This window comes from Corvus kubaryi, unplaced genomic scaffold (genome assembly GCF_017639235.1).
Source record: "Corvus kubaryi isolate FWS band 111438036 unplaced genomic scaffold, C.kubaryi_AGA036_p1.0 37394, whole genome shotgun sequence".
NCBI classification, from domain to species: domain Eukaryota; kingdom Metazoa; phylum Chordata; class Aves; order Passeriformes; family Corvidae; genus Corvus; species Corvus kubaryi.
This window is the reverse complement of record NW_024581133.1, coordinates 2,951,179-2,973,562: the sequence shown is the minus strand read 5'-3', so window position 1 is coordinate 2,973,562 and position 22,384 is coordinate 2,951,179. Positions and strand designations below refer to the sequence as shown.

The following is a 22,384-nucleotide window of genomic DNA, read 5'->3' as shown; positions in this document are numbered from 1 at the left end:
TAGGTAACTGTACATACCTTACTTTTCTCTTTGTTTATTAGTCCCAGCGGGAGCCATTAATGAGAGCACGAAGTGAGGAAATGGGAAGGATAGTCCCAGGGCTGCCTGCAGGTTGGGTAAAGGTAACTCCTCTTCTGATATGAAAATCAAATTGTCTTTTGTAGTTTTGTCCTGCATTTGTCCTGTGTCTTATTTCTAAGTTAGATCTTGTTTCATTATTTTTTTACTCCCCTTTAACTTTCACACAGTTACTTTCTGAATTTTAATATTATTTGTAATGAAACTAGGACAGTTCATCTGCTGTTCCTGGTATTAAGTAGTTGCTGTTTAATAGGCATTTCAGTGAAAGTGCTCCCTTCTACTAAATTGAATCCATTGAACATTGAGGCCAGTCACAACTGTTAACATCCCAATGTCTGAAAAACTCACTTGCTGTTCTCATAGTAATTTATAAATAGGTAAGTTAATGATGGATTTTCACTTGGGTTTGAAGCTATTTGGGTTTTTTTCCCCAAGTTCCTGGATGATATCACTGGAACCTATCGTTACTATCACTCGCCAACGAACACTGTTCAGATGTACCCACCAGAAATGGCTCCTTCGTCCACTCCTCCATCAACCCCTCCAACTCGGAAAGCCAAGCCAAAGGTGACTGTTGAACGGGAGAGAGAACACTCCAAGCTGAAGCGCTCCTACTCTTCCCCAGATATAACCCAAGCCATTCAGGAGGAAGAGAAGAAAAGAATTCCTGTCACTCCTGCAGTCAATCGTGACAATAAGTATGTTTGATAAGTTAGATCACAACTCAGGCAGTATGACAGCGCATAGGACTTTGTGTTTAACCAACTGATTCATTAATATTTCCTAAGTGGGTTTGAAAGGATGCAAGAGTACTAGACTGAAATTTCATTGCTGAAAGTTCAATGTATAGGGCAGTTATCTTTGAGAAATCAATATAATAGTTATGTATTAGCAGGAATTTCAGAGGTCACAGTCTATTAATTGGATGACAGTTGCTTTAAGTTCTGTTATTTGTATTGACATACTAAATGACTATCTTCTGACAGTGTGAAAAGCCAAGTTTTCAGATTTTAAACTGTATTCCTCATCTGTGAATTAAAGAAATAAAGCAAAAAAAACCCCATGAATCTCACAAGTGATGGTGCCTGAAACTCAGCCTCATCATAGACCAGTGTATATGGATTTCTCACTATTGCATTGGCTGGTTTTGAATACCCTAAATGATGGTATTTGGTGCCAGGATGGTCCCATCCCTGTGGGTGGTGGGGTGAGGTGGGGTGTCTGTTGGTTTATATGCACAACCTTGTCAAGTTTGAGACTCCTAAAAAATAATTTCTTGCTTATAGACCTGCCTGTTACACTAAAGCAGAAATTTCCAGACTCTCTGCATCGCAGATTCGGAATCTTAATCCTGTGTTTGGGGGATCAGGACCAGCTCTGACAGGACTTCGTAATCTAGGGAACACTTGCTACATGAATTCCATATTACAGTGTCTGTGCAATGCACCTCACCTGGCTGAGTATTTCAACAGGAACTTGTATCAAGCTGATATTAACAGGTAACAATCTCTCATCTGCCTTTATACTTGCCAATGCAAGAAGATCACTTAGTGGAGTGTTTGTTTTTTTAAGTAGGAGACAAATAGTAACTTTTAGGTGTCTTTACATTTTCAAAATTTATGTGGCCTACTAAATAGGTTTTACTGGACAATGATAGTTAAATTATGGTCACCACATTCATAAATACATGTGTACTAGAGTCTCCTAAAACCAAAATGAATATTCAAGCAGTTTACAAAACATGCTGAAAACAACTGTACCTTCCATCTTGAATATGGAACCAAACTACAGTGCTGACATAGATGAAAATTTAACTCAGTCTAACAGCCAGTTTTCCTTAGTCTAAAGAAACTATTTTAGAATTGGGATTATGCCTTAAATTAAAAACATATTAAAAACCAGTTACTTGAATGGCTCCAATTTTTTTTTGTCTTTTATTATATAGGTCAAATTTCCTGGGGCATAAAGGTGAAGTGGCTGAAGAGTTTGGTGTAATAATGAAAGCTTTATGGGCAGGACAGTATAAATATATCAGTCCAAAAGACTTCAAAATTACAATTGGGAAGATTAATGACCAATTTGCAGGATATAGCCAACAGGACTCCCAAGAACTGCTTCTCTTTCTAATGGATGGCTTGCATGAAGACCTAAATAAAGTAAGCAATACACTTAAAACAAATTATATATCTGTCAGATGATCACGAGAAATAAATTTTTAAAATGCCCTCTTATACCATAAGAAGATAACGTTATTGCAACCGTGTCTAGAAAGAAGTATGAGTATTCAGAATTAAGGTAGGAATTCAGTATGAAACAGTGTAAGGTACTGGAGGGAGTCACAGAAGAAGCCTCACTAGATAAGAACTGGATGGCTACACTGACATGTTTAAATATTCTTGCAAATATTCAATCTTACTCTTGCCTATAGATGAGACTTCTTATTTATATATATGTTAATATATTGCTATGGTATTTAAATTTCTGCTATCCAGGCTGACAACAGGAAAAGATACAAGGAAGAAAATAATGATCACCTTGACGACTCAAGTGCAGCAGAAATAGCCTGGCACAAACACAAACAGCTCAACGAGTCCATTATTGTGGCACTCTTCCAAGGCCAGTTCAAATCCACCGTGCAGTGTCTGACGTGTCACAAGAGGTCCCGAACCTTCGAGGCTTTCATGTATCTGTCATTACCACTCGCCTCCTCCAGCAAATGTACTCTGCAGGTATGGGCAACTAGAGAGAAACAGCTCCTGGAGTGAAAACATTCCTCTGGCACTCCATTCTGATGCTGCTTCTGCTCACCCTCTGGTTGGAGGGGTTGGTCAATGTTCCGCTTAATTTACACTAACCCAAAACATGAACAGATCTGAGTCTGCATTATATTTTAATTCTTCTAAAGTTTAAAGAAATAGGTCATCCCTTAAAAGTTTTAAATTAGAAGCAGGATGGAGATACCATACCTGCAATAGCAGCATGTATATTACTTGTTTTGGTAGGTCACAATGTAAGTATTCTGTGGATTTAAAATACTGTCTGTATATTTTGAAGGACTCTGATTAATATCTGCAGAAAAATTTGCTTCCACACGTAGATTTAAGTCACTTTTCCTCATTTTTGTGAAATGTAGGATGCAGGTTAACTGATGCAGGTTAATAACCAAACAGAAAACAAACATTTTTACTATACTTCCATAAACGCCTGCCATTCACAATCTCTGCATTTTGTTTTAGGAATGCCTTAGATTGTTCTCCAAAGAAGAAAAGCTCACTGATAACAACAGATTTTACTGTAGCCATTGCAAAACTCGAAGGGATTCTTCAAAAAAAATAGAAATTTGGAAATTACCACCTGTTCTTCTTGTGCACTTGAAACGGTAAGGAAATGGTGATTGGTGAATATTACTTAGGATGAAATGATCAGGCTTTGATGGAGCTGGATTGTTCCAGGGCCGTAGCTGACCATTTTTACTTGGAGAAAGTTAACGATATATTAGCAGTTGTAATGTTGCAAGAGTTTTATTTTCATCTGATGCTTCTTTTATAAGGCTCTAGTTCCCAAGGCACTTTTACAAGTGACCTCTTGTTATTTGTGCTAGGAGACACATGGGCAAGCATTAACAAACTAGGGGCTTTAGTTGAGATCACATCCTGGTCAAAACCAGGGAAAACAAACATGCTTAATACTCTTAAAGAGCTTGTGAACAACCCGTAACTTTTAATGATGCTTTTTAATTCTCTAGATTTTCCTATGATGGAAGATGGAAACAAAAGCTTCAAACTTCTGTAGATTTTCCATTGGAAACTCTTGACCTGTCACAGTATGTTATTGGTCCAAAGACTTCCTTGAAGAGATACAATCTGTTCTCAGTATCGGTGAGTAACCACGTCACATTTCAAAATGCAGCTGCACTTTATGCTAGGACTCAGGCTAGCCTGTGTGAGTCAGTCAGGTTTCCAGGCTGCATTCTAGTTGCAGACTAAGTTGTGTTCTAGAAAGAAGGATTGGTATCACGTTCTAGATTATTTCCCAACCAGGGAAGAAATGGCAGCTCTTGAGGCCACTAATTCTTGCCTTACGTTCACAGAATCATTACGGTGGGCTGGACGGGGGGCACTACACAGCCTACTGCAAAAATGCTTCAAAACAGCGCTGGTTTAAGTTTGATGACCATGAAGTGTCTGAGATCTCAGCATCCTCGGTGAAGTCCTCAGCTGCTTACATTCTCTTTTATACTTCCTATGAACAGCGAGCAGTGGATATGGCCACGTAAAGGAATGTGGGTTAAGGAAACTGGTTTTCTTTCTTCAGGAGCAAAGTAGGCCTGGGAATGCATATAAATATGCAAAACTACAGCAGACATAGTCACTTGGAGGTGTGGGAGGGCTGCAGCAGGGTGTCTGCCAGCAGGGCTCGCTGGGGCCCGTAGCAGTGCTTAACAATCAGAGACTGATGGGTAACGCTTGTGGTCATACTGCCATCTGTGAAACCATTTACAAGCATACTTGCATTACTGTTTATTTAAAAAAGAACTGTATTTTTAGTCTGCTCCAAAATTAAATCCTAGCTTAGTCATCTGAAATCTATTAACAAGTAGTTTAAAGTGTCTTAAAATCCCAAGGCATATCTTGGTTTATTTTTTTCTTTCACTGTTAATGGCCTTTTCACATTTCTAACCTTAAGCTTGATTCTACTGTGAATACTCTAGAACGATGTAAACAGTTAGGAATGTAAGTGTACATATTGATTGCATACTTGCACATCAGAATTATGTATATAATAAAATGTTGTCCTTTTTGTGAGAATCTCTAAAACTCAGAGGATTGCGTTTATTTGCCAGCTCTAAGTAATTGCAACACTACTTAACAAAAAAGCAGAGCTGTATTATTTTTTCTGTTAGCTTTTGTCAATATTTGTGCACTTCAGAGTTACTCTAAACAAACAAGATTTTCCTTTTTAATTTTTTAATATAAATTTTCATGTACACATGCATTAAAAACCTTAATGAAGAAATTATTTAAAAATATATCCTGTTAAATGTATGTTTGGGTTTGGTTTTTCATTCTCAGCTTGTTATGTAATGATCAGGACTGTACATAATAACAGTCTGAATCATATTCACAGAGTTTCAAGTTTCTCCAGATGAAAAAAATATATATACTATTTTGCACAGAACTGATTAGTTTAAAAATTTCTTCTAGTTGCATCTTACGTTATTTCCCTGCTCTGGATTTGGGTTAGTTTTCTGTTTCTGATTAGTCTGGCATTCAAAAGTCTTACATCTTACATTCTGAGCTTTACCTGTCTGTGTCTGTCTTGCTGATGGAATGAAGACCAATATTGATTGCTTTCCAGAAGCTTACAAGCTGCAAACAAGTATGAAGTGCTAGAGGAACAAAAATGACAGCAGTAGAACAATGCCTTTTTCTTTCTTATATATTAATGGTCACTCCATCCTCTGCTCTCTCCTGAAACACAGTTTGGTCTGGTTGTGTGCTTTCACTTTGGTATCCTTCTGTTAGTTCCTGAAAGGCAGCTTAGAACAACCTACTGTACTTAACCAGCAGAAAAACAAGAACTTCCAGGTGAGTGCATCTGTATGCTCAACATCTGTGTTCCTTTGAGAGCTGCAAGGGGGTTGTCATGGAAAACAACCCTCGGCCCTTGTGCACATGGAGCGGACGCCCGTTCCTTCATGGCTTAGAGGCTGTAGCTGTCCTTTCTAGGAATCACTTCCTGAAAGACCACAACAGCTGATCAGTAGTGCACATGCTCTAGTTTATTGATGAACCAGGAGTTGGTTAATGCTGCTGGTGAATTCTAGTTGCTGCCCTACTCAGTGTTGGTTTTCAAGGACTAACAGAGTCTCAATAGCCTTGGGAGGTGTAGAAGAGGAGGTAAGCTGTGTCAGCCTGCACTGCAGAGTCTGGGATCTTGGTGACATGTGCATCATCAAAGCTGTACCAGTGTTTGGTGACTGAGTGCTTGCAGAAGGCCGTGTAGTGGCCATAATCCAGATCTCCAGCGTGGTTCTGCAACAAACAACACAGTCTGTTAAAACCAGAGTCCTGTTCTGTCTCCTTACAGGCAAAGCTAGGAACTGGCAATCGTTTTATGTATGCACTTGGAAAAGATGGGAGAGAGGGTTCTAGCCCCTTTTGGCTTACAGCAGGGGATGTTAATTCAAATAAATTCTTTCAAACAGAGTAAATGGATGATGATTATGCTTATTTATTTTGCAATTACATTTGCAACCCAACTATTAGCCCTGATACAGGTCACTATAAGAGGGTCCCACTTGTTGTGAGCCATGTCCTCATTTAAAAACAGGATTCATGCAGGATCAGCCTGTGAATTTATTCTGAGGAGGCATTACGTGCCAGGAGTGCATTCTTTTAAAATTGGGATGTTGGGGAAGAAGGGGAAATTACTTCTCTCTCCTTCAGTTACATACTGGTACTGGACTATGTCCATGGCAGGTAAAAAAAGGCATACAACAAAACACACATTAAAATATAAATCATACATGAAGTCCAAACCAACACAGGCTTCATCTGCTCCATGAGGCAAGGCATTCCCAATAAAAGCAGGAAAGGCAAAGCTTACCACTACAGCACACAAGCTGTACTCTGCTTTGTTGCAAGACACTGTGGAGTAGGGAGAGAGATCCAGATCCCTGAATGGGTAGCAGACAGTGGTTGAGAGTTTCCTTCTGTGCTTGTCCTGCCAGGCAAACCTGAAATGAAATTTTGAACAATTTTAAATGATTCTCAACTTCTGTTTTCATTATTGTGGTGGTTGCTTAACTGACTTTCCTAGGAGGAGGGAAAACCAACCCAGCATTTGAAAGAAAGATCTCTATTAATGTTGTGTATTTCAGTAAACTGACAGGAAATGCACTAAACTCACATGAGATGTCCAGCAAGAAAAGCAAAGCTCTTGCTTCCTGATCCTTCAGTCAAAGCCTGAAGTCAAATCTTTGCATCACTCTCTCTGTGTCCTTAACATTTTGGACTAGACTGCAGTGCCATTGACAGCTCTTCTCTCATGCCAGACTCCATCCCTCTTCCCTCTGTAACTTTGAGTACATCACTGCACTTTTAAACATTCACAGTGTGGCCAAGAGCTGCAGCTGGGGACCATATGTCCTTTGAGAATGTTGAGAAAAGCAGATGCTGAATGGAAAATTAAATAATAACTTCAGATAACATCGTTCTGGGAAGCCAAATCACCCCAGAGTAGTTTTCTTTACAGGTGACAAGTTAAGAAAAAAATTCTTTAGAATAAATTCAGCATCTGGCTATGTGTGGCTAGTGAAGTCTGCTAACCCAGGTGCTCCTTTGCAGATGCACCACTCTGTTTAAGCCTGATTTAGTAAAGGGATAAAACCAGAGTGTCTCAACTGCAGTAATGGCAAGCAAAACGTCACTCCTGCTCTTGGAACCCAAGCCACAAGTTCTCCCACTCGCCACAGGAGCTGATTCACAGGGATCATACAGGGACTGTATGAGCCACTGCACTGGGCTGTACTCAGTCACTGCTTGGTGGAGTTTTTCTTCCCTCTGGAGAGCAGATCCCAAGTATAGGGAGAAATTTGGTGGGCTGCAGTACACAGTAAGGCAGAACACTGTGCATGAGAATTCAGGAATGCAGCTTGCATGTTTGACAGCTGTATTTCTGTAAATCCCCATTTAGCTTTCAGGTATCTAAAGTACTAAACCCACTTATTTGCAGTGATTTGTTTCAGGCAAACACTAGTGACTGTTCTTCATGTCTCACATTACCCAGGAACTGACTATATCCTACCCCACTTAGACTATACCTCTTTAGGTGAAAAATAATGATCTGTGGTGCCTTGGTTATGGAGGCCTTTACTGTTGCATCTTGGTTGCCTCCACACCAGTAGCAGTGGATCTGGTTGTTCCGAGTCAGTGTGTCTGGCTGAAAAAAGCATTCCAGGCAGTCCTGTCAAAGGAGGAAAAAAAACCCACTTGATCAAACACATCTCCCTCCATCCCTGTAGGTGCTAAGCAAAGAGATGGATTTGCTGTAGGGAGAAGTCTCTTCAGAGCTCGCATTACAAATACATTTGCAAGACAAAGCAGCCAAGATTGGCTTCCTTTCTCCTCCCAAGGGGGAAATACTTGGATGAGTGAAAGAAACCCTCATGGCTGCTATTAAATGATACTAACATCCCTCATCCCTTGGCAACTTGTGAGCATTGCTCCTGTAACCTTACCAGCCTCCATGGTTCTGAGGGCAGTAAAGAAACCCCACTTCCCTAAGGACCAGATCCAAGACTATGCATCAGTGCCCAGGAGACCAAAGTAACTAAACCCCTTTCCAATAACACCTATTAGTCTAAGCCACTACTCCCACATGGAGCAGAAACCAGCAGGAATGCATTGGCTGTTGTACCTGCAGAGAGCACACTGTGGTGGAAGGGATGGGCAGGGAGAGGACGGTGAAGCTCTCGGGTCTGTCAGCGAGGGCTTTGCATTTCAGACACCTGATACCGTAACTGAGCTGTCCCTCAAATAACTTTGTTATAATAGATGTGCCACTGCCACTCCCTGTGCTTGCTCCTGCATCAGAGCTGTGTCTTCCTTGGCTTGGCTATACAGAAGAAAAAAACCAAAATGTAGATAAGCAACTGTTTGAGAAGTGCTTTCACTGGGTTTTAATAGTTGCTGCCCACTGCCTGAGTAGGTTAGGAGTTAGTCTTGCCACAGAACTTGGCTCTAAAATGCTGCTACTTTACTTGATGTTTCATACATGCAGATTATAATTGATTCCTTTTCTGAGAGAAATGCAACAAAAATACAACAATTCAGACATTTGACAGCATTAATTGCTTGAAAAGCTCTTCATCAGTGGCTCTGGAGGGGAGAAAGACACGGGGGCATGGCAGACATGAAGTTTTCAGGCAGAGGAGAAAGTGGAACAACATTAAGTGTGGAAGGAGCAAGGAGAGGGAGAGGTTAGGACAGTGAAGCTACACACAGCATTGTCATTTAGGTTGGGGCTGCAATTTGATGGAGCATTAGACAAGAAGCAAATTAATAATTGTGTGTACATGGGTATGAAACAAAGGTAGAAAAGGACAGTTCTTAGCGGCCCCATCATGGAGTTTAGAAGAGGATGATAGGCAATTATTACATGGATGCAAAGTTATGAGATGCAGAGGAAACAGCTGCAGTTCCCAAAACACCACAGCTGGGCTCTTACCTCCTTGAAAGCCTCGTGGAGGTCATCCAGCACACAGATGAGAAACTCCTGCGCATCATGCTGAGTCCTCCTGCTAAAAGCTGGATAGCGCTTCCCAAAGACAGAATGAAAAGCCTCAGGGGAAACATAGTCAAACTCTCCAAGCCACATATCGGATATCAAACAGCCAAAGGCAGTTGCAGACTCCCCAGTCTCCCTTGGAAAAAAGGGGAGAGTTTCAGGTGAAGTATGAAAAAACAGTGTCAAATAGGAGCACAATACAGAAACTTAGAAAACAGATGCAGGCACAGTACAGCTCTGACAGCTGTCACTTGGCTTGAGGGACTCTGCAGATCCCAGAAAGTTGTAGGAATCATCATCAAAATGACAAAAAAATATCATGCTGAAGGACCCAGCAAGGAAACAAGCTGGGCTCTCAAAGGAGAAGGAAAGCAGCTGGTGGCCAATCTGACTGGAAGTGCCTGGAGGGAGCTGACAGGTGCCTGCTTTGGACATCCCCATGGCAACACGTATCCTTTGGAAGGAAAATAGTGCCAAGCAGAAAAATCTCAGAGCTGTGAACAAACCAACTCACTCATGCAGGGCTGTGTTCCACCGTCCCGAGAGGAAATACTGCACGAGGGGGGTCAGGCTGCAGAGGCACTGCAGCACCGCGTTCATGTAGCACGTGTTCTCCAGGTTCTGCAGCCCCGTGAGCCCCGGGTGCTGGCTGCTCATATCCTCCAGCTGTTCCTTGGGGGAATACTTCCATCTCCATGCCATCCTTGCACCTACTACGAGAAAAATCTGCAACAGTGGAAATCTAAAATGCTACGGTTTCTTCTTTAAGAATTACATTCACATTTGTTTTTACCAGATCAATAGTGGTGAAAACTCTTCATCTTCCACACTAAGCTCTTTCCCATGTGGTGAGATACATCATTAAGAGGTATTATTTAAACACCTGAGCTTTTAGAGTTATTCCTAAAATTCCATTTACTCCATACATAATTACTCAAAAACAACAGTCACCTGTGAATAGCCATCCTTAAGCATTTTGCCCTAAAGGGTGCATATTACATTGTATTTCATTTCCTCGGGGGCACAGTACTTACCTATTTTCTAAAGCCATAGGTCGCAGTTCAGATGCTACTATAAACAGGTTGCTCCTCAGATTTTTGCTATAAAATGCTACTTAATTCATGTTAAGAAAATTTCAGTAGGTTTGTTTTCTGGCTGCACCAGTCTGTCCTGGACCAAACTGTCCCCATCCCCAATCAGGCGGTCAAGAGGGTGAACACAGACCCTACACCACCCACATGTGCTCACTGATGTTGCTGGTCTCTTTTAGAGGCTGCTGTTCTTCTCTGAGGCAGGACAGAGAACTCTAAACCTGCAGCAACCTGTGTAGAGCAAAGATGAGCCGTGTTCCGTCCTGTGTTCCATCCTGGCCCCTTGGCTGCTCCTGCCCCAGTCCCCTTGTGATGTCACTTGGTTACGTTGGGCAGGGGAACACACCTGGCTGGACCTGCCTCCATCTCCTTCCATGTGCCAGCCAGAACAGAAAACCTGGGGAAGAGAGGGCCACCCACCCATTCCACTGAGCAGACAGCTTCGGCCCAACACACCTTTATCCATGTTTGCTCATACTTGTATTAGGATTTATTATTGCCATGCTCTGCTGGAAGGGCAGGGGTGACCAAGGGTGTTGACCATAAAAGGATGGAGCTACCTCAAACCATCATACTGAATTCGTTTCCTGGTGTTCTGAAGATTTTCCTGGGGGGGGGAAAAAAGGCATGGCAGACAAGTGGCTTTTAATTAGGTACATTAGTGGAGTTCATCTCTGAATCCCATATGCCACTGAAGAGCAGCAGTTTTTCCCTACTTAACAGGTAACTTAGGAAGTAATCATAGAAGAGGCCCATGAAATGATTTTAAAAACCCCCTAATCATCTTACTTGTTAAACTTCAAGCAAAGGATGTCTCCAGCACTCCTGGGACAGCTGTTGCTGCTATTAATCTCCCAAACTGGGTATCTGCAAACTAAGACACAAAAGCAACACCCTCCCCCCCCCGCCCCTACTCAAAATCTGCTCTAGTTTTGTAAATGGAACTGGATATGTTCATTCCCACTTTCTCCAGAACCTGAATCAAGACTTTGACTCACTATTTTAATGTAACACTCTACACAAATCCACATCAGTGCTACCAACTGCAAGCTCTGGGGCTGAGAATGAACTTCCCATTACTCTCACCACAAAGTGGATTACTTGCAAGGAATACTGTTAATTGTGAAAAGAAAGATTAAATCACCAGAACATTTTTCAGAGGCATTGTTGCATGTTAAAAAAATCCTATTTTTTTCCCAACTGGTCTTTTAGGAACATTCAATATGAACTGTTACTACCAAGTTTCCAGCTGTAGTCTTTTCCCCTCTCTAAATTCCTGCAGTGTTAAGAGTTATGGCATTAGTCTAAAAAAGAATTAAAGAATTAAAGTGTAGGAAGTCACTGTTGCAGGATTAAAAACCAAACCCCTCCTTTTCCAAATCAAAAGGCTGCTGAGCAGCAGCTGAAGAAAAGCTCCCCAGTTGTGTGTTTTGCCACAACGCATTTGGGATTGGTTTTCTCTGAAATGTTTCACCACCTAAATATTGCAACAAAGCAGTCAACAATGCTGATTTTGGTGGATTAATTAAAAGTCTAAATTATGCAGCTTATTTATTTCCCTATATGAGAAATACTCTTTTAAATACTCTCCTAGTAGGAAAGTCACTGAAGCATTTCAGATTTTCACTAAAAAATAATTAGAGAAGGTTTGAATTATATTCCTGTATTTAAAAGCTAGGTTCTAAGAAGATATGCCAATACTTTAGTTCTTAGATAGTTATCAGAAGTTCCAGTGCTTCTGCTTTCCTCCTCTTTGGTAATCTAAAGGAAATTTAAAAGCTAAAGGATCACAACTCCTCCCTTTTTACAGAACATTTCAAGACTGATGAGGTTTCAGTAGAGGAGTCACACTTGATGTGCTCAAACAAATTTAATTTCATGGAATAATCTTCATGTTCCTACTGCCCAACATCAGCAGGATGTGGCATTGTCCAGAGTCAGGCTACTTTTTTTTCAAACCAACTTGTTTTTTCCCTTTGCCACCACACTTTTCCAATGCCTTCTCTGAAGGATACTTGACATTTATAATTTTTTCTGCAAGTATGGATCAGATCTCTTCTGAAAGTTACACATTTCTCCCCCCTCAGTTTAGACATACACTCCTCATGTAATTCTAGCTGTAAGTCACACAGAGTAAGCTACTGCTCATGCCAGGGAGATGTACAGAAATATGAACGGTGGTAACCACTCCAAGTCTTACAGGCATTTCCCAACCACATTTTCCCCTTTTGGTCTTGAAAAGCTTCAGGCCTGAGTCACTGCAAGACTGAGCAGAAGAAACACTCCCCATGATCACTCACACCCATCACAAGGTGGTCACATCTGTTTATTTTGCTAAGAAATGAGTCACAAGCAGAACCACTGAAGACCAATAACATGGCTAAAATTAACTGTGCGTAGTTAAGTATTTGTCAAGAAACAGAAAGCTTCCCAGTTTTCACTTACAATTTTCTCAATATGTTTTTCTTCTTTCATACGCTGAATTTGGTCACATTTTCAAAACAGCAGAGGCTCCTCTAGAAATCTCTCTCCATCTGCAGAGCCAGTTACAGACTCGGTGCTGCTGTTACTTGGCATTAGAAAGGTGCAAGTACATCTCGAATATCTGCCCATTCCCTCCCAGCAACAGGAGGAGATGCCATCAGGCATCTAAGAAGCAGCTCCTAATTAAACACTGTGAAGAGCTATTTTTGACTCATTAACTCATTAACCCCCTCACATGTGTTTGACAACTATGACAGTTTTCACTTTTTTACCTCCCTAGTTCCTGGTGTTGGCCAAAGTTGTGATACCTCAAAGGCAAACAACTGCCTTGATCCAGCACAGCAAATCCTACTTTTCTGCATAAAGAGTTACTTAAGTTCACCAGAATAACCTTTCAGACTGAGACGGAGAGCAGAAGTCTGTAAACAAGAATAAATTTATTTTAGATTCTTTAAAGATTTAATGATATACAAAATGTATACAGTATTATATCCTTATAACATTTTACCTTTCCCCATCAAACATAAAACACCATTTAAACAACTATTGTGTTCGTGCCTTAGGTCTGTATCTATAAGATACACTACTGAATAAAAAATTTATAGAGCTATATACTGCCCTTTTAATTAAAAATTACAAATTAGTACCTATGTAACAAAAAAAATCGCAGCATGAAACTTCAGTTGGACAACAGGTTCTTTTCTTGCTGAATGCTCAACAGTATTTGGGACAGTTAAATTACATTTTATTGGCATGAAGGTGCATTGCAATCTCCCGTACTTTACACAACGCTAATCCAACCCTAGTCTCTCATAAGTAAGTACCACAAATAACATAATATTAAAGATGTTTTCTACACAATTTTAAATACATTTACAAGTTATGTGTACATTCGGTTTCAATATACTCATTTTAGGAGATCTTTGGAAGGCAGAACTTCTGAAGCGGTCACTACATACGTACGAGGGAAAGCACTTCCAACTTGTGTTCTTACAAGGCAACTTATTTGGACCAGCACAAACTAATTCTTCTATTAAATATGATTATACCAGTCTATCATGGCTTTGTTACTATTTGACAGTGACTTGATAAAATTGAAATGTGTAAAACAAGAAATTTCATTATGCACAATTCAGGCTCTATTTCACAAAACAAAAACAACCAAGCCCAGCTTTACAGTCATGAAGCTGATAGAATCCTGATTCAGGAGACTCTCTCTCTTTTGGAACAGATCAAGTTCCTACCTTCAACTTCAGTCTATTTGCATCCTATATACACCTCATTTGGCTCTGTCCTCTTCAAAAGGCCAGATTAAAAGACACCTGGTGAGAAAACATGAGTGGAACACTTCCGAAAACGCTCTAAGAATACTCTGGCATTACAGAGGTAGGTGCTTTCTCCTGGTTTTGCTTATTGACAGTAAGACAAATGCCAAAAAGACAAATGCTTTACCTTAAAACATCAACTACCAAAATCCTTTTGGTGGAAGGCATATTTCCCACCACAGGACTACAGGAAGAAAATCCTCCACTAAACCAAAATAAAATAAAAAATAAAACTTTCTGCTTAAAAAGCCCCTTTAAAAACACAAATACTTGTCATCCACCTTTAGAATGATCAGCTGCCACGCTGCTCTGTAGATGGTTATCACAAGTCGTAAAATCCTTAGATTATGGACCAGCCAAAATTCCACTTATAAGACAGTAATCCTTGTTTTGACAAGTCTTCGTTTCCATTAAAGTGAGGGAAAGGTAAGTGACAACTTTGTGAGGTTCCATGAAGTTTGAACAAAGCCATGAGTTGGTCACATCATCAGAGCATCAGCCGAATAGAATTGGCCGGATCGGAATCTTTGGTGCAGCTTCCAGGCTGAATTGTCAATTCAGGGGCATCGTCCTGAGGAAATATGATCTTGTCAGGTGTGTAATCATTCCTCTTCAGATCTGTACAAACAGAACAAAGTCACAATGATTACTATTTCTTGAGCTATTTGAGTCAAATTACAAAACTGCTGTTTATTACTTGTTCCACTTTCACAGCATGCCTTGACTATTTCATTATGTTTCATACAACATCTCATGACATAGGTGTCTCAGGAGGAGGGATACAGCAGCTCTTACCAGGAAGTTTCAGTTTCCTGCAGCAGGAATTACAGTGGTGCTTTGCTCTGAAGTTTTTTATTGCATCCTCTCCCAAATTGGCCGGACCAAACACCATATCATATGACCTTAGAAATAAAGTGCACATAAACATCACTTAAATGTGTTTTCCCTTTCCAGTGAAAATTTTATAATATTCAGTCTTTCTTTACCCTTACCTTTTTTCCCCAGCTTTTATCACAGAGGGATCTGTCAAATTTTCACCAACACCTTCAGACAGCACATGAAGAAAAAGTTAAATCTGATACATTTCTGATTACATAAATACATTAATATTAAAAAGCCTTGGAATCCTTAGCTATGACTTCTCAGCTTCTCCAAGAATAAAAAGAGAAAAAAACCCACAACAAACCCAACCCAAACTATATGTGATTCTCTACCCTTAAAAAATTGCTCCTAAACAAGCACTTGGTACTTCTCAGATTTCTTCCACCTATTTTTTGCATTTCCTATCTTGAGTTTTCACCCATGAGAAAAACCTCCTATACAGTTCTCACTGCCAGAATACCTGGCACAGAGTTCAGGATAAAACCAGCTTATCACATTGGTACTGCACCAATGTGCCAAGAAATAGCATCTTTTTATGGCACATTTCATTAGGAAAAGATGTATATATATATAAAATATTTATATTTTCCATGTTGCTGTAAGATTTAAGACCACATTAAAGCAACAAAGCTGGTGAAGGGTCTGGAAAACAGGTCCTGTGAGGAGCATCTGAGGGAGCTGGGGGCATTCAGCCTGGAGAAAAGGAGGCTCAGGGGAGACCTTATCACTGTCTAGAACTACCTGAAAGGACCCTGTAGCCCAGTGGGGGATGGTCTCCAGCAATGGGACAAGGAAATGGCCTGAAGTTGCACCAGGGGAGGTTGAGATTGGATATGAGGTAAAATTTATTCACTGAAAAGGTTGCCAAGCACTGGAACAGCTGCCCAGGGAAGTGGTGTAGGCACCATCCCTGCAGGATTTGAAAGATGTTTCGGGGTGGCACCTGGGGACGTGGTGTGTGGTGGACTCAGCAGTGCTGGGTAAAGTTGGACTCGACGACCTTAGAAGTCCTTTCCAATCTATATCATGGTATGGTTAAATAAGAAAATCATAGATTCAAACTAACTAGAAGAAGAAGCACTAAATAATGCTTGTTATTTACTACAGGAATACAAATTCTTAGCAAAGTGCTATCAAAAGAAAAACCTGCATACACCTTGGCCCCAACCCCAGTTTCAAAGTCAGGGCATTACCTTGCAGATCTAGTACCAACAATTCTCCTCTTGTGTACTCGTATGTCCAGTGGCTGAAAGCCAGCATAACCTCCTCCAGCATGTTAGTTGGGATTATCTCATCACCATTATTGTTGTTATATTTTCTAAACTCTCCAGTCATGCACTCTTCAACTGCAAACCACTGGCCAGCAGAGTGGCAATATAACAGGAAAACTTCCAAGAACCTAGTAAAAAGCATACTTAATGAATGTAATTCCGAAATAAATGACAGATCTATCATTACTATTAGATTTTTATTTGATTTGCTAACGATTTAAAGGTTTTTAAACCATTATACAAAGCCATTTAGATGATTACAGTATATTAGAATCAGTGCAGAAAGTATCAGTGGGAAATACTGCCAAGGACAAGTCTGCTTGCCACATTGACAGCAATATTCCAAATATCCACATGTGAGTATCTTCATATATTTGATGCATCTGCCAGCAACCCTGTAAGGCCTCCCCCTGAGCCAAAAGCATGCACCATAACAGCAGCTTAAACACACTCACCTTGGAGAGTATGGGATGGATTTGGGCTTCATCTGGTTGAATGCAAAGGTCAGCTTCTGTGCTGCTCTCTGCTGCTGGATTTCCTGTGAGTCAAACCCACACTCCATTAGCTGCATTACAGAACAGGGAACAGCAGAGAGCCAAGCAGGCAGTGGGAACAGTGTCTGTTCCCCCAAGACAGGGCAACAGATTACTTGCTTTTTAAATGATGTCTATATTTTAAGAGTTTGAGCTCTTTGATTAAATAACCCATTCTGGAGCAGAGTTTTTATCCCTTCTGCTCATACAGAATTCCCAGAGTAACCATTTTTTTTTCTACTCTAGTAAGTATATACTAGTTTACAGGTGGAAAAATGATTCCTGTTCAACATGTAATGCCTGTCCATGTTTAATAACTGACAAAGATAGAACTTACTCTCAAGCACAAGTGCAACACAGTGTCCTCCTTATAAATGCTTGACCAAGTATTGACAACTTCAGGAAGAAAAGACTTGATGATATAGAGATGTCCTGATTTCAGGATATCATATTCTGACCACGTGCAGACAACTTTGAGAGCTCGACGTAAACCTCCTCCCATCTCCTCTTTACTTAAAAATTCAATTTTAGCACAGAGTCCCAGTTGTGACCAGGAGGACATGCTGTTGTTCAGGATGCTGGGAGAACTTTCTTCAAGGCGATACACAGTGACTGGTTCACCTATGTGGCAGCACAAAAAGAATTACTGAATTGGATTTTCCAAGTTTAATATTAAAAGCACTGAAAACCTATGATTTCTTACAACAAGCTGCAATATTAAGTCATTACAAACATCCTGAATTAACAAGAAGTTTAAACTGCCCAGTAGGACAACCCCTCTCCAGCTTTTCACAGAGATGCAAAATTTGTCCTCCTATTTAGACCTGTTAATGACACTGCTCAAACAGCACTAACACTGAACAAATGTTTGTTTACAGTTTATACAAGTGGAGACAACTTTAAGGGATCCTTCCAGAATAGTTTGTTATAAAACTGTTAGTACAATACTACCATCACTGTAACACCATTTCTGAGGACAACTATAATTAAATCTACATTTCATAATCAAGTGAGTTGTCCTAGAAAAGGTGTCATACTCACATATATTTCTGAGTGTTCTAAGACAGAGCCTAGACTTCTTTTAGTTCATTAAGACTTCAGTTTCACACTTGCTGTGAGAAACTGTGAACTTTGCTTTGATCCTTCTATATTAGAATGATCAAACCAAATTCCATATAAGGTTTGCTTTTCTCTTCTTCCCCAAAAGACCACAGTGAACCAGCAACAAGAAATACAGTTCTTACCTCTTGGAGGCACAGGAGTGAATGGAATGCTCTGTGATAATCTCATCAGGTTATTTCTTTCTACAGCTAGAGGAAAATTGCAGCATTTGTTGAAGTTTAAGGATTTAGAAGTGTCAATAAAAATACAAACATTAGTTCATAAGAGGGACTGACCTGAGTAATAGTAATTGATATCCATGATGGGCTTGAAAGGAGAAGCAATGCCTGAAAAGAGATTAAGGAGAAAAAGGAAGAAAAAAAGAGATATTCTTGCCACTAATTTATGTACTAAAATACCACACGCAAAGAACAACTGCCAAGTAACTACAGTTTGAAAAGGATCTGCTGTGCAGAAAATTAAATATTGCACTTAGGTCTTTAGTACCTCAGGGGAAAAAAATAAAAAATTGTAGTGCTTAATGATATGTGGTTTATGAAAAATTAAAAAAAAAAAAAAAATCGCAGTGTTGTGTGTCCATTAAATTCCAAATTACCATCAATTAAATACATTGTCATACAAGACCCAAGCAGTTGGTTATATACAAAAATCCCTCACCTTTACAGCAGAAAGAAAACTTACCATTCAATGCATCTTCTTCCGATGGCCTGTGAAATGCCACAAAAACAAGTCATCTTCAGAACTCACTTTGTATTCCCTGCTTTTGACACACCATCCTAGGTCACCTTGTTAACCTCACAGTACCACTCTTATCCTGTTATCCTATTTTTCAAGGGCAGTACAGGTTTCTTAATTACAAAATAGTAATGGAAAGCTGTTAAGTAATCTCGTGCTTTTAGAGCTACACTTTAAATACCTCCAAGTCATGCACAACATTATGTAAAGTTTGCATCACAAGAGCTCGTTCCCACAGAGGTGCTTTAATTAAAACTTGTTCACAACGGCTTACCCTTCTGTTATCAGATAAATAAGGTAATGGCTTTAAGAGTTAACTCAGAGGGTAATTGTTAACAAGAGAAACGTCTGCACGATTGCAGAGGTGGTTACAGTTTGAAAGGTTGAGTAAAGACCTTTACCAGGAAGAGAGCTGCTCACCAAGTGTCAACACAGTCATTTTCATGTTTTGCCCTTCAACGTGTGTCACCATTAATCTAAACAGAACCTGTCAAAGCACGGTGAGAGCTCAACATCACCCACCCATGAGCCCCTGCAGGCCTGGGAGCCAACCCAATCCTAGGCTGCATCCAAGAAGAGTGACCAGCAGGTTGAGGAGGGTGATTCTGCCCCTCTGCTCTGCTGTGAGAGACCCCAGCTGGAGCACTGTGTCCATCTCTGGGGCCCCCAAGGTAGGAAGGACCTGTTGGAGAGGGCCCAGAGGAGGCCACAAAGATACTCCAAGGGCTGGAGCCCCTCTGTTCCAGAGACAGGCTGGGAGAGCCTTTCAACCCAAAACATTCTATGATGATCCCATGGTTCCTGTGAACACATTTGGTCATTTATTAGGAAAAAAATTTCAAACTCGGTGGGGTTTTTTTGCATTAAACGCAACTAAATACCACTATAGCCAAAGGCAACCAAAAAGAAAAACAGATCAAAATACAGAGTGATAAAATTGCTCCATTAGTAGAAAGCTTACTTACATTTGACTGCTATTTGAAGGTCTGCCTTGTAGCCAATCCTTTGAAACAAAGGAGAGGAAAAACAAAGAGGGCTTCAGTTAAGGAAAGCACATTATATTCAGCTGGAAGTGGGGTGGGTGGCAATGTGTTTTAAGCTCTTGCAGTACAGCCTGTTTATTTTCCAAACCAGGCTGTACTGAACTGCAGTTGAATGGAGAGACCCAAATACAACCGAGAAATGGTAACTACAATTAAAAGAATAAATAAGGCTATATATTCACTACTGTTTCATGGATTATATAAATAATTCTTTTCCTTAAAAGAAAAGAATTTTGGTTTTTTCTACAAACAGAAAACAGCATGGATTTTCATAGTGAGAACATACACAACTTCTTCCCTTAGTGAAAACAGGTCTCCTGTTGCCTCCTAGAACAAGCAAGTCCACAAATCAGTATTATTCTTTATCTGTTTCTTCTCCTTTTTTTGTTCAGCTTCTAGTTCTGCTCAACAATGTCACAGAAGGTCGATACAAACCGTCAGTAAGGCTGCTTTAGAGTCGACTTGCTGAGTGTCTTCACTCGATGCTCTCCTGCTCTTGCTGTACACTGCAAATGAAGGAGATTTGTAACTGGATAAAGAATGGCACATGTCACTGTCACCTATTTCCTAACAGTGAACAAATAGACAGCTTTTATGAGATAGCTCTCACAAAAAAAGCCTGACCCATAACTATCTGATCTTTAAAAGGAGTTTGCAGTCCTAACTAGATCACGTTGTTTTTTACCACTCTGGCTGGCTGTGGCAAATACAAGGTAACAGAATTGAGCTGCCACAGCTAGAAGAACCACAAGAAGCAGAAGAAGATTCAAGTACGATCAAACATGAAAGTATTTCAAGATGATTTAAGCTTTTGTGTTTCCTTTGCATCTTCTTAGGATATCCATTAGCAAGGCAAGTTAGGGACAACATTAGGTCACCTGAACAGAGACCAGACTTACACTGCTCTGAGTGGGCTGTCAGAGGGTCAGTAAACCCACCACAAGAACTGGATTGTCGTAGACCACTGTCAGTTTGAAGACCCTACCAAAAAAAAAAAAAAATTACATTTACCATCAGTCATTATCATTATTGCTTTCAACTACTACTCTTGGACCACAATCTGCCCAGTTTCTACCCAGAATCCAGGATTCTTCAAAACATCTGGATGTACTTCAAATACCTCACTGCACAGAAATGCACATGTTGAATGCATTAATTCAGTTAAAATGCTCTCCTCACAGCAGCCACCAGCTGTAACATTTTCAGGCACACATTAGGACTCCTGACCCACACCAAAAGAGTTCTTTGCAAGGGAATGTTGCAACAGGATACAACTACAGAAATGTCCATTACACCGGATCCCTACAAGCACCATGTTCAGCTCATCTGTCTCATCCCTTTGTTGGCTATCAATTCTCATACAAGAATGTGGCTCTGGCAGAAACTAAAGTTCAATTTAGTTAAACTAGAATTTAAGTTCCACTTAAAATAGGAACAAAACACAGTAAACCCTTGCCACATAAAAACGTACTGGTTATGAATGGAATTTCCTCATGGACATACTCCTTCATAGCAATTACACATTATTGGAATATATACTGAGGTGGTTAACTTTGACAAAAAAGTATTTCTTTTGCAAAAAGGGAGAAAGGTCACAAACTAGGACTGTGCATAGAGTGACACAGGGCTGGAGCATTCCTCCCTACTCATCTATTAACTCCAATGGTTACCTGAATGAAATAGAAAAATTCACTGTGCCCTGCTTTTGATTCCTAGATTTATAACAATTAGGAAGTTGTTACCACCCTTTTTCACCCTTCCCTCTTACAGAATACACCCCACACACCTAAACACATAACACAGGCCTCTGTGTGTGTCCAAAATGTGTATCTAATGTGTGATTGTGTGCATGAAGAATATTTCTTTACATCCCTAAACACTAAAACTATTTAGACCTATGTCAAGGAAACATCCAATTTACAGATAATGAGAGAAGAACAGAGACCCCGTGTCTTTACTAAAGAATACTTTTAGTATCTGTCAAAAATAATGTCTCTAATAAATGGAAACTTTCTTTACATACTTGAAGTCTGGTTGTCTCTATACCCTCCAATATAGCTTTTTTGAAGTCTTCCTGTTGCTCCTATCAAAGAAACAAAGTAAATTGTTAACAATAACACCAAAAAATCTGTGTCAAAAATACACACAAAAAGCTTTTATCCTTATCAGAAGGAGTAACTGAGAACAGAAACCCTGCAAATGGTCATAATGCAATTCTCAAGGTACATTCTCTCCTGAATGCACGATAACTGCAAACAGTAATTTGTATGTACTAATTCAACAGCTACATAGAGAAAACTAGTTCACATATATATATATATATACACACACACATATATATACATATACACACACTATAGTACTTGGAAGGCAGGTTTGTTATGATTAATCACTTTCCATTTAGTCATTTTTATTATTCTTAAGGAAACAGAAATTACTCATTTTAGTTTATGACAAATTTATAAGAAAAGCTTTTTCTTCTTGGAAGCATACGGAACAATTTTTGTCCCTTTTGAAAATTATATG

The 22,384-nt window shown here is 39.9% G+C and overlaps 3 protein-coding genes across 8 annotated transcripts in view; 1 reads left to right on the top strand and 2 right to left on the bottom strand.

Moving 5' to 3' along the window:
• The window catches only part of USP8 (ubiquitin specific peptidase 8), a 38,684-nt gene extending 16,804 nt beyond the window's left edge, over nt 1-21,880 (top strand). For 3 of the 4 annotated variants that reach the window (XM_042039204.1, XM_042039201.1, XM_042039202.1), the window contains 8 exons: nt 42-122; nt 517-779; nt 1,368-1,580; nt 2,027-2,237; nt 2,574-2,810; nt 3,318-3,460; nt 3,827-3,959; nt 4,172-5,126. In XM_042039204.1, coding sequence (XP_041895138.1) covers nt 42-122; nt 517-779; nt 1,368-1,580; nt 2,027-2,237; nt 2,574-2,810; nt 3,318-3,460; nt 3,827-3,959; nt 4,172-4,357 — 1,467 coding nt within the window. In that variant the 3' untranslated portion in view covers nt 4,358-5,126. Of the gene's footprint in view, nt 1-41; nt 123-516; nt 780-1,367; nt 1,581-2,026; nt 2,238-2,573; nt 2,811-3,317; nt 3,461-3,826; nt 3,960-4,171; nt 5,127-20,250 lie in introns of those variants that run through there. The other variant, XM_042039203.1, reaches the window with a different exon arrangement.
• On the bottom strand, nt 5,595-12,052 carry USP50 (ubiquitin specific peptidase 50). 3 transcript variants are annotated; one of them, XM_042039215.1, is made up of 6 exons: nt 9,887-12,015; nt 9,313-9,508; nt 8,503-8,700; nt 7,907-8,049; nt 6,691-6,820; nt 5,595-6,116 (listed from the first exon to the last, which is right to left on the bottom strand). In XM_042039215.1, the coding sequence occupies exons 1-6, from the start codon at nt 10,072-10,074 to the stop codon at nt 5,952-5,954; spliced, it is 1,020 nt and encodes a 339-aa protein (XP_041895149.1). In that variant the 5' UTR covers nt 10,075-12,015; the 3' UTR covers nt 5,595-5,951. The 3 variants fall into 3 exon arrangements, with proteins under 3 accessions (XP_041895149.1, XP_041895147.1, XP_041895148.1); XM_042039213.1 differs by having other exon boundaries at nt 5,595-6,820; nt 9,887-12,052; XM_042039214.1 differs by lacking the exon at nt 8,503-8,700 and having other exon boundaries at nt 5,595-6,820; nt 9,887-12,052.
• The window catches only part of TRPM7 (transient receptor potential cation channel subfamily M member 7), a 36,677-nt gene continuing 34,117 nt past the window's right edge, over nt 19,825-22,384 (bottom strand). Inside the window, exons 26-29 of the mRNA XM_042039199.1 lie at nt 21,882-21,941; nt 20,758-20,839; nt 20,294-20,364; nt 19,825-20,185 (exon numbers count right to left, since the gene is read on the bottom strand). Coding sequence (XP_041895133.1) covers nt 20,102-20,185; nt 20,294-20,364; nt 20,758-20,839; nt 21,882-21,941 — 297 coding nt within the window. The 3' untranslated portion in view covers nt 19,825-20,101. The remainder of the gene's footprint in view (nt 20,186-20,293; nt 20,365-20,757; nt 20,840-21,881; nt 21,942-22,384) is intronic.